The sequence below is a fragment of the Schistocerca nitens genome, chromosome 10, assembly GCF_023898315.1.
Source record: "Schistocerca nitens isolate TAMUIC-IGC-003100 chromosome 10, iqSchNite1.1, whole genome shotgun sequence".
NCBI classification, from domain to species: Eukaryota; Metazoa; Arthropoda; class Insecta; order Orthoptera; family Acrididae; genus Schistocerca; species Schistocerca nitens.
In genome coordinates, this window is record NC_064623.1 from 175,942,537 (window position 1) to 175,954,810 (window position 12,274).

General features: G+C 39.4%; 2 protein-coding genes across 2 annotated transcripts in view; one reads left to right on the top strand and one right to left on the bottom strand.

Annotated features, from left to right (window-relative positions):
- The window catches only part of LOC126210657 (mitogen-activated protein kinase kinase kinase 10-like), a 696,141-nt gene extending 692,739 nt beyond the window's left edge, over positions 1-3,402 (bottom strand). The window contains exon 1 of the mRNA XM_049939988.1: positions 1,987-3,402. Coding sequence (XP_049795945.1) covers positions 1,987-2,851 — 865 coding nt within the window. The 5' untranslated portion in view covers positions 2,852-3,402. The remainder of the gene's footprint in view (positions 1-1,986) is intronic.
- An 828-nt stretch (positions 3,403-4,230) lies between these two features.
- Positions 4,231-12,274, top strand: part of LOC126209973 (pecanex-like protein 1) — a 299,631-nt gene continuing 291,587 nt past the window's right edge. Inside the window, exons 1-2 of the mRNA XM_049939084.1 lie at positions 4,231-4,495; positions 4,804-4,994. Coding sequence (XP_049795041.1) covers positions 4,343-4,495; positions 4,804-4,994 — 344 coding nt within the window. The 5' untranslated portion in view covers positions 4,231-4,342. The remainder of the gene's footprint in view (positions 4,496-4,803; positions 4,995-12,274) is intronic.

Genomic DNA, 12,274 nt, shown 5'->3' on the forward strand with positions numbered 1-12,274 from the left:
TATTCAGTGAAGACGGGGCTTGAGTCTCACAGAAAGTAGATGGCTCCCTTTTTTTCTTTTCTTTTTTACAGTTATGAATGCAATTATCGTAAAAAAGCAGACACAGTTAAATAGTATGGGAATGCTGTAGTTTTCCCTCAAAATATCGGCTTTCCTGCTGAGAACTGTTTTAATTTATACTTTAAAAAATCATTTCTTCTGGATAGCTTTTATTATATGAACAAATAAAAAAAAATAAAACATGAGTAGTGACAGTGACTAATATGTTGATTTGTATTAAATTTAAGGCTCTGTAGCTTTTGGTAAACTGACAGACCAGCATGCAGTCATATACACAAACAAATCATGTATATTTACACACACTGTAAACTGACTCATCATACATCATTTGAGGAATAAATCAGGTAAATTATATGATTAATAAGTAACTAATAACCATGAGTTTTCAACTCTTGAATTTCTATAATACAGTTCAATTTCTAACATAGTTTAAGTAATTTCAGTTCCCTTAGGTTATGGATTCTTATTGTGGGTTAATGTGGTGAAATTGAATACATTACCACCTCAGTGGAGAAATAACACAGCCAACCAGTTGCAAATAATTGTTTAATACTTTTATATAAGTTTCGAAACCTCTAAGCATGACTTCATTAGACTGAAAACTTAAAAGCAGTAAAGTTAAAATGCGAGACGGTAGTAGTTGAAGTTTAGAGCAGACGTGATCAAGTCAAAAATTTAAAATATCCCAGGCTTTGATTCAGACACCTTAAAAGAAACAGCATCAGACTTAATATATGGCTACTGAAAAAAAGCTTTGTTCAAAACTGTATTTATAAAAGCAGCCAACAAAGGCAATATGTAGAGCATCTAAATAGGCATCTTGAAAGATTTTAAAATTTTTTTTTCGTGATTTCTTGTGTTTTTAAATCTTGATATATGCTTCACTGACAGTAATCACAAAAATTAGTTTCTTTTGTACCACAGCATTGCACAACAAGAATAAAAATATGCCGTACTGAAATAGAATGTTTATGACCAATAATTCTATCAATGAACTCACTCCCCCCCCCCCCCTTGTCTCTCTCTCTCTCTCTCTCTCTCTCTCTCTCTCTCTCTCACTCACTCTCTCTCTAGCTAGATCTTGAGTTGGGCCTATGCTACAATCAGTCTGTAACAATGAAAATTTCAGCCACAGACCCTTACAACAAAACTTTGCAAGTATCTGTGTAATCATAATGAGGAAGAAGTTGTAAACAAATCATATCAAATTAGTATAGGCTATCTGGGAATGCAGAATTCCTGCTAAATTCTTTGTGTATTTTTATAATCGTCAAGCACGAATAGAACAATACTTTTATGACATTGAAAATGTATTATTTATGACAGAATGTCTTCTAGCGAGTAACTACATAAAACTGACATCTGCACATCTTTAGTGTGCAATAATGTAATTAATGTAAAAAACTGTAAACTGATGGTGACAACTACCAAAGAATTACATGCACTGCAATATATGAAAGATTTTTTTGTTTCGTGACAGGTTTGTTTTTCCTTCCTAAATGAAAATATTTTAAAGATCTCTCTGGCTTACTCCTAATCTATGGGAGTAATTTCATACACTCTGTGCAAGGATCATTGGCACACCAATTTTACAACTTACTTATGTATTCTTTTTTTGATCTGTTTAACATACTTGAGGGACTCCTCAGTATGGGTCTACAGAACAAGAAGTAGGCTATATCTAATTTAATCTAATCACGTCAGGCAAATGTATATGCCTACTTTTACTTGCTCTATAAAGGCCTAGATTTGTTCTGACCAAGGAATCGCCGAAGAACAATAATGTCTGAATGTGTCAACACCATACGAAGCGACAGCAAGGCTTGTCAGAGAGCTAATACAGTACTACTTCAAATCCGACAAAGATAGTAGATACGGAACAATAAAGAATCGTTGTGGGTAGAAAGTGGCAGCACAGGCACTCACCGTTAGAGGACTTGAGGTCGCGGTGGATGAGGGAGACGGGAGCGCCGTTGTGCAGATAGTTCATGCCGCGGGCAATCTGGATAGCCCAGTCGACGAGCACGTCGGGGCGGATCTTGCGGCCTGCCAGTACCCTGTTGAGAGAGCCGCCCCGCGCGTACTCCATCACCAGGCACAGGTTGGGCAGCTGCAGGCACACGCCCTTCAGTGACACGATGTTTTCGTGCTCCAGAAGCCAGAACAGCTTCGCTTCCTGGCGCACGTTGTCCAGCGTGACGGCGATGTCCTCGTCGGGGTCGTGGCGCGCCGCTTTGACGGCGACCTCCTGGCCGCGCCAGAAGCCGCGGTACACCTTACCGAAGCCGCCCACGCCGATCACCTCCTCCAGCTCCAGCTCGGAGAAGTTGATTTCGACGGGCTGCACAGAGTCGCCAATGACGCTGGCGACGCGCTCCGCTAGCACGCCGCCGTTGTTGGTGACGAAGTTAGCCGGGAAGATCCCCACCTTGTCGCCGATCTTGCCCGTCCACCAGCCCTCGTCACCCGAGATCTTGAAGTCTTTTGACAGCACCTCCACCTGCTCGCCCCTCCGCAGGCTGAGCTCGTCCTCGCCCTGGGCGTCGTAATCGTACAGCGCCGTCCAGAAGGAGTGCGGATCGGCGCCCGAGGAGGTGGAGCTGGCCACCTTGCGCGGCGTCGACGAGCAGCTGCTGCTGTAAGAGGTGGGACCGCCCCCGGGCTTGACGGGGCTGCTGCTGTTGCTGGTCTGTTGCGCGGTGCTCGTCGTGTACACGTCCTCGCGGCCATTGCTACTACAGTACGCCGCCGGTTTGCTGCGTTCCATGGACGTCGTCAATAGCGGAGGCATTCGTCGTCCCCGTTGCCGCCGATCTCACCGTCTTCGCTGATGGTATTATCGACGTAGCTCCCGTGGTCCTCGTCCTCTCCTGTTGCCCTGCCGCGGCACCACTGTGACGCCGTCGCAACAGCCTCCGTGGTTTCCGTCGCCGACCAAAACACACCGGCTCTAGGCACGTCTGCTCCCACTGCACCTTGGTCCGGAGGTGAGCACGGATACGACGAATTCGCACCGCTAAATCTGAACTCGCCGCACGAGTGGCACTTCTCGAGCTGGTTTTGCTGCTCACAGTCCACAGAAACAACACCGGCCGCCGCCACCGCCTCCACCACCTCCGCCACCGAAACGACCCAACTGAGAGCTGGCCCACTTCTCATGGCCTACATTCACTGTCGTTGAAGTGAGACCACGGCACACGGAAACGTCACTTTTAGCACCCGCACATCACTACCGGTAACGCGCTTTCCCTCTCGTGAACGCACTCCCCGTGTTTGAGATATCCTACAAAGAAAATCTGCAAATACAGAGCACTCATAGTAACCTGCTATTAACATCGGCCATGTTGGAAACGTTGACTGATCAGCAAATAGCTAACCACTGACATCAGAGACAGAACTACGGAATGTGTTCGTAGTTCGCGCACTCTGTCCACAGATGTCGCCACCATTCCTCAGATAGTAACGTGTATCTGCGTGCAAAGCTTATCGAAAGTTAACTTCCACAATACTGAAGTTGAACCAGTAATTAGTATATTTATAATTTCGTGATGTTTACGTACTACAGAAACACTTCGCAAAACACTGTAGTGAAAGCACTGTGGTATAAAAATAGTTTAATAATGTTATTAAAGAGTACTATTCTAATCAACTGCTTTGTAAGAAAGCTAATGTGGTTAATTGCTGCAGGTGTTGATAGTTTTAGAGCTAGCGACACTATTGCTTCCTATGTTGAATTAATTATGTTATAAACATGTCTCTAGTTTCACTCAAATGCTATGGAATACTCGGGAGACTTTATAATAAAATCTGTTTGAAACAAAATGAAGTTATACAAGCCCTATTTATTGTTTCACTTTCACAGTAAAAATTATAGCTGCTCATAGCTTACTACCTAATTTTGTAAACTATACGTTTCGTTCAGTATGCTATGATGGTAGCACGTAATATTTAGTTTAAAACTGTCTCTCTGGTTGTTCGCTGTATCCCACCTGATGGCAATTAGCTGATATTCGATTCACATCATATATTTACATTCCGACGATCATGTTTTTACAATTGACAATCTACAAACTTTGTTATCAATGTATGGATATGACGATCAAAATAGGGTGTGACAAGCAATAGCATTGGTTGAAATTCACCCACGTGATAATACAGAGTTCAAGATGTCTGCTTGGGGAAGACATCGATTGTTCCATCAGTGTACGGCAGTCTTGAATGTTCCGTGAAATTTGAGTAGCCACAGCATGAAAAATGCCCCAAAAAATGAAAGCGTGTGAATATGGGATCCCAAACGCTTGAAATTCTTCGTCAGGGTGTATGGGCTTCACTTACAGGAGGCTGGTTTTACGATCCACACCAGGATATATTCTGCAATACATTTCATCTTTATGTTTGGTTGTTCCTGCTATGTCTACCGTTTACGGTGTACTTGGTGAGTGCTGCTCAGAATGATACCATGAATCAGCCTGCCCTTTTCTCGCTGATGGTTTTAAATATGATTAAGTTAGATTGTGACGAATACTAGATTTGAAAGAGGTCAGGCTATTTACCAGAATAGTAAACTGTTTTCTGCAGTTGATTGGTGTTAAACTGTCTTGTGAAAAGCAAATAAGTGTTCTATGGCATATTAGCTCTTTCTGGAAGAAGTGTTTCTGTTTGTAAGCGGTTGTGAGCTTTCCAGTTTTTAGTTTTTGATACGTCGTATCAACTGCAATCTCTGAAGTGTCAGTTTCTTTACAGTTTTTTCCACCTACAATAACGGCATGGGCGGGATATTGCACTGCAATTGCTGCCCTATTTGGTGTGCTGAAGGCAACCAATATGTGGCTTCATCATGTGTATGACACTTCAGAATGTGTGCGTGAAGAGGAGTTCGATGCTCGCGACGGATGTCGACGACATGCAGAGGATGTGACCTTCCGTTCAAGATTGTGAGTGCTGTTTTTTCTAATGTCAACATTGAGAGTCCCGCTATGAAATAATGTGATGTGACAATCATATTCGAAGGCTTAAAGGAATGATTAAATGAGGAAATGTGGTTCTGCCTTGAGCAAAAACAATTTTTTTTGCTGTTTTACTACTCATACATGTTTCGGAAAAGTTTCTCCATCGTCAGTGGGTTTTGTTTGTTAGATATCATATTTTAAAGTTGTTAAATAAAAGCGACTGCAGAAGGAAAAACTTCTCCGAAACGTTTATGTGCAGCAAAAAGAGAAATTATTTGCACAAGCGAGAACCACATTTCCTTTTGACATATTAAGAAGGAAACGCGCACAAGAAAAGGAGCTTCGACCACAAAATGATTGTTTTGAAAAGTTTACCTGTTCACAAAGTCACCACTCATCAAAATCTTCGGTTGCTCTTTGTTTTTCACAAAGTAGTGCATATTTTTCTCCAGGGGCTGTGAAACGTGAATTCGAAATGCGTAATATTATGTGATGAATTGTTTTATGTCATCAAGTAATTGGCTGAAAAGCAATGTTAATGCGACGTATGAGTAAACAAAGCAAATGATTTTAGGTTCAAATAATTCTTTCGTAACTTTTTTAAGTTCATTATCCAGTGTTGTGTTTTCGTCGTCATTAACGTCAGTTCTTTGGCATCCTACACAATTGAGTATGTTGATGAATGTGTACAACGTGAACAAAGTGATTGGTTGTTGTTTGGTGAGATATTGGTGTTTGTTTCTTAATAATACTGTATTCAGAAGTCATGAACTGACGTACTTTTTCAGTATGATTGCACTTGAAAGACGCTGATATGTCATCTCAACTCGTTTTTGTGCAGTTGCCTCAACAAGTGACAAAACGATGAGGAGGAAATATTAGTACACACTTGCAGATAATTGTTTTGGATGTGAATAACAACACCCCTTGTAGGATGTAACGTTATTTCATGGAAATCAGATTTATAGGGCTACAAGAAATCAGGATGAATGTTGAATCATTCACTAGTTTATGTTCGAATGTTAAATGTGTAATAACATGTACACATTTGTTGCATTAATGGGAATTTAATGTTTGTAGATTGTAAATTAGCATTTTTGTTGATGGTGTATAGTATGACTCTTGGCACCATAATCCTCAGTGTTTTCCCTTCACACCTGTTGCAGAAAGGAGGGAAAAATAAAGTTCTCTGTGTACACTAGTTTAGCAGATGAGTCTACTTAGTAAGAGTGCAGTATTTACTGTCCCATCTACTATATTAGTGCAGTGTTTTCACGTTTCATGCATTGCTGCACTGTGTTATTGTTTTGTTGTTGTTGCCTTTAGTCTGAAGACAAATTTGGTACAGATCTCCTTGGTAATTAATCCTGTGCAAGACTTTTTGTCTCCATGTAGCTACTCCAACCTACAGCCATCTGCACTTGCTTACTGCACTCAAGCCTCAGTTTCTGTCAGCAATTAACCCACTTCCATTACCAAATTAATGATTTGTTGATGCCTCAGGATTTGTCTTATTAACAGTCCCACACATTTTTGCTTTGGACGTTTTAGAGGGTACAATGCAACCACCTCTAGTTTTCTTCTTGTAGGAGAAAATTTAGGTGTTGCTCAAAACTGACAAGGAACTCTCTCACTTTCTGCTCACATATACTTGTATGAACAGTCTGAGCATGGCCCAGTGAAACAGTATCAAATTCAGCAACATCGCTTATTGTTTGACAGTACCATTAGGTGGCAAAGGTTAGCAGTGACTGGATGGAAAATACTACCAGTGTAAAGTCATATGATTTGTGCTGGTTGTGGACTAGAGCCGACTAGTGAAGAAAAAATGTGTGCTGTGTAGCTGCCTTCTTCTACTAATGGAAAACCCCTAGGCAGTGATTAAATACTTAAATGAGTGCTCACTGTGTACGGACATTCTTGAGAAGTACACATACAATTTCAATACTACTACTACTACTACTACTACTACTACTGATTCCTCATGAGCAGCTTCTAATTAACTTTCATGCTGGTGGAGTATCATCTCAATTGTGTGACTGGATTCATTATTTCCTGTCAGTAAGGTCACAGTTGGTGATAACTGACTGAAAGTCATCAAGTGAAACAGAAGTATTATCAGGCATTCCCCAAGGAAGTGTTACAGATACTGTGTTCTTGATCTACGTAAACAGTTTAGGAGACAATTTGAGCAGTCCTCGTAGAATGTTTGCAGATGATTCTGTCATCTGCCATGATTTAATGTAAGCTGATGGTCAAAATGAATTGCAAAATGGTTTAGACAAGATATTTATGTGTTGCAAAATGTGGAAGTTGACTCTAAATGATAAAGAGTTTGAAGTCGTCCACATGAACACTTTTAGACTTCACCAAATTTCAGTTACACGATAAATCGCACAACTCTACAGGCTGTAAACTTGACTAAATACTTCAGGATTACAATTACAAATATCTTAAATTAGAATGCTCATGTAGATCATGTAGTGGGAAAAGCAATGAAAAGACTGTGATTAATTTTCAGAACACTTAGAAAATGAGACAGATCTACTAAAGAGACTGCTTACTCTACACTTGTCTGCAGTGCAGTGTGGGATTCGCATCTGATATGGTTGATGTAGAACACCGAAAACACTCAAAAAAGGGCAAAATAAGGTAGAAAGTGTCATGTATATGATATGTGAATTGGGGTGGTAGTCATTAAAGCAAAGGCGTTTTTTGCCGTGGCAGAACCTTCTCATCAAATTTCAATCACCAACTTTATCCTCGGGAGTGTGAAAATATTTTGCTGGCACCTACCTGCATAGGTAGAAATGATCAACATAATAACATAAGAGAAATCAGAGCTAACATGGAAATGTTTCAATGTTAGTTTTTCCCACACTGTGTTCGGGAGTGGAATGGTAGAGAAGTAGCTTAAAGGTGGTTCAATTGAAACCACTGCTAGGCACTTAATTTTGAATTGCAGAGCAACCTTGTAGATGATTTATAGTGACTAGCCAAAAGTGTGATGTGTTAAAGGAGATAGGCTATATAAGCAAAGTAGAGATGAATGTGCAATCGTTCTAGTGATGACATGGGCTTCTTTTTTCCTTCATCCTTTCTGATATCTCTTTGTCACCCTATTGGGAGGTTCCAGTTCAGTTATTTTTAAGTTTTCCTTGTCGTCCACCTGTCTGAGCATTAGCTTGCTACATTTGACATGAGTGTTTTTAAAAACTACTTCTTTACTTCTGTAGACCCTTGATTTCAATGTTAATAGTGCCATATTATTGTAAAATGAATCTTTGGCCAAAGCAATTTTGGATGTTATCACTTGCATATTTCATCAAGCACCCAGATATCTGAATTCCCATATCTTACTGAACTCTGTGCTTCCCAGGAAACATGTTGACATTAGTTTTCAAGCTCTTGCTCTTTTACTAGCTAAAGTACACATATTTATACACACAACCCCACAGACATCCAAACACACACTCCTGTTACTGTGACGAGGTTCTGATTATGTTGTGTGGTTTCCCATTTATTTTTAATGTTTTAGTGCTTGTGTTTCAGAATTCTTTAATTACTTCTTCTATGTAAGTGCTGAATATTGATGGTGGCAGACAACATTAGTGCCTAATTCCTTTTATGATATTTACATGTTTGCTGTATAACTGGTGAATTAGTCTTCTGTCTGTAGTCTACTTTAAGACTTTTGGGGACTTGAAAGATGTCTTTCCGGTGTACATTATCAAACATTTTATTTTTGGCAATGAAAGTGATTAGAAGTGCTCAGTTCACACTTAGTCAATATCTTTCCAACAATTATTCAGAGGATTAGAACAACTTTTCTTGTTTCTCTGCTTTTTCCTGGTCCCAAATTTGACAACTGCCAGCAACACCATGGAGCCTTAAATATGGTCCTTCCTTTGTATAATCTGCCACATTATTCAAGATTTTATCTATGGTTCTGACAGGCACAAAAATTTGTCTTTGTTGATGTTTGTTATCACATAGATACTCAAAATATAACAAGAATTTCATGTTGGTGGTACAGAGGAGTGTCATATTATGCAGGAACTCTCGCATGTAAATCACCACTCACAGATTTCAGAACTAAAAACATAAACATACAAACAGAGCACAGTCAGAAATGTGATGTACAGATTGTTAACAGAACATATGTATCAAACTTTTCAGTTACAGATATAAATTAGAAAACACATGAACTTAATCTTTCATGTATAAGTGCAAAATGTCTGCACATTCCTTCAGGTTGTTTTAACTTCGTTTAAAAAGATTCTTGAAACATGAGAAGAAGTTTACTTGTGCCAAAAGGAAAATTTGCTTCAGAAAACTGCAAAATTTCAAAGAGGCAGAATTTCTGGCTTGTCGGTCACCCAAGAAATTTGCTTACCAAGTTGTGACTTTTACTATTTTGTTCTTAGACTTCTGTAATAAAAAAAATCCAGTTCTTTCAACAAATCAATTTCATGGCTTTTTTTAAAAATTAGTGAGGTACTTGAGCATTTCGTCTGTTTTCAGTTCTAAAGGCACCACTGATACAATGCAGGGGACAAAAGGTTATATGCAACTTGCACAGATGCCCGTCTGTAGTTCTGTGAATATGGAGAACAGCAGTAGTTGAGAAGGGAGTGTAGCTTATCACCAATCTAATTGAATCTCTACATTGAACTAAAAGTATTAAAGGAAACTAAGGAGAAATTTGGAAAGGGAGCTACAGCTCACAGACCAGAAATAAAAATTTTGAAGTTTGTCGATGACATCATAATTCTGTTGGAGACGGCAAAGGTCTTGGAAGAAAGCTTGAAGGGAGTAGATAGTATCGTAAAGAGAGAACATGAACAGCACTAAAACAAGGTGGATGGAATATAGTTAAATCACAAGATGCTGTGCATATGTACAAGGTCTGTTCAAAAAATTCTAGAGCTTCGTTCAGAACATTTTTATATGTTTACCTTTTATATATTGTGCATGGTCTCCTTCAAAATGCTCTCCTCCATAATTGATACTACTCCCAATGCTGTTTCCATTTCCAGAAGTAATCTTGGTATGTTTCTTGTTGGATCACATGAAGTGCTGCTTGTGAATTTTCTTTTATCTCATCTATCATTGCAAATCTTTGTCCTTTCAATGGGGTTTTCAACTTCGGAAATTAGAGGAGGTTGACAGGGGCCATGTTTGGAGAGTAGGGAGGATGAGACAGCACAGTGATTTCATTTTTTGTGCATGAAAAACTGCTGCATTGTGCATTATGATTAAATTTATTACTACTTCTTCTTTGCTGACTCTGTTTGCAGTACATTTTGTGGACAGTTTCCACTTGTGCTGTTGAAGGTTCGTACAAAACTATGTCATTTTGTGACACAGATCAGAAGATATGGCATCGTAAACACTAAAATGCCTGAAAGACTGCCACATCATGTATGATGATTAAATTTATTACTTCTGTGCTGTTAACTCTAGTCGCAACATATCCACATCTACATTTATATTATGCAATCCACTGTGAGGTGTATGGCAGATGGTGTGTCCCACTGTACCATTTATTAGTGTTTCTTCCTATTGCATTGATGTATGGAGTGTGGGAAGAATGATTCTTTGAATGCCTCCATGCAATTACTCTAATCTTATTCTCGTGATATCTCTGAGAGCTATACGTAGGGGATTGTAGTATATTCCTAGAATCATCATTTATTTTGGGATAGTTTACATCTATCTTCAAGAGTCTTTCAGTTCAGTTCATTCAGTATCTTTGTGACACTCTTCCAATGTTCAAACGAACTTGTGACCATTTGTGCTGTCCTTCTCTGTATACATTCAATATTTCCTGTTAGTCCTATTTGGTACGGTCCCACACACTTGAGAAATGTTCTAGAACAGGCCGCATGAGTGATTGTTTTTAAGCAACCTCCTTTGTAGACTGATTACATTTCACCAGTATTCTACAAATAAACCAAAGTCTACTGCCTGTTTTACCAGTGACTGAGCATATGTGAGCATTCCATTTCATATTGCTGCAAAGTGTTATAACCAGGTACTTGTATGAGTGGGCCAATTCCAACAGCGATTCATTGATGTCATAGCCATAGGATACTATTTATTATTTATATTTCGCTGACAGTATAATCGGGTTAACACAAACTTCCGATTCGACCCATTGGCTTCGACCTGTGACGTCGCCAATATGGCGGGAACGACCATTCACAACAACTCCCATATTGTGACTACGACGTCATTACGTAAACATGACAACAAACGCAAAAATAGATGGAAAATACATATTCCTCCAAAAATATAATGAAACTAACAGGACAAGCAGGGGAAGTTGGGGTTTTTTGGGTGGGGACAAATAAAAATAAACACATGCCACCAAACCAAATGACCAAAACGATAAAATAAAACGACCACAAAATCAACTAAAAACATTATCCACCAGAATCGAACACTTCCCTTGAACTATATAGGTCAGCAAAAAACTATTGATACCAAATCATAAAACCCAAAACCTACAACCAAGTCCACAATCATCACTACTTCAAAAAACACAACAAACCATAAAATTGGAATCGAACACTTCCCCTGACCTATATAGGTCAACAGCAACTATCGATATCACACTATAAATCTCAAAACTTTCACCACCACCACACTTAATACTACCATAAGGAAAACAACTAGAAAATCAAAATTGGAATCGAACACTTCCCTTGACCCATTTTCCTTACGGCATCTCCACATATAGCTGTCCTAGGTCCGAGATGCCGGACCTTTAGTAAGCCTTATTTCTTCATGGCACACTGAATGCTTCACGACTTCATCCAAATATCCGAATAGTTGCAGAAATTTTATTAGAGACAACGCACTGTCCCCCATCATTGCCAACAACCGAAAACTGTTGACCTTGTCAGTCATATCCGTACCTAACAAAGACATAAACAAAGCAATTTACCAAAATTCACACACGACGAACAGAAAGAAACTACAATAACGTCTTATGCTTATCCATTACGGATATTTTAAAACCGTGACTGTATATTGAATGTAAATAAGTTATACACTTTGCGACTGGTTGCAGTTCTGTATAACTTATTTACATACAATAACGTCGACATAACAAAACGAAAATTGTTGACTCACTGAAAAATATTTCGCTGAAAGCACAGTCACTACCGATACCACACACGTGCAATGCTACCACGCAAATGAACTCCATACACCACATAACATGCTACCCATAAACACATCGCCAGATAGAACCACCG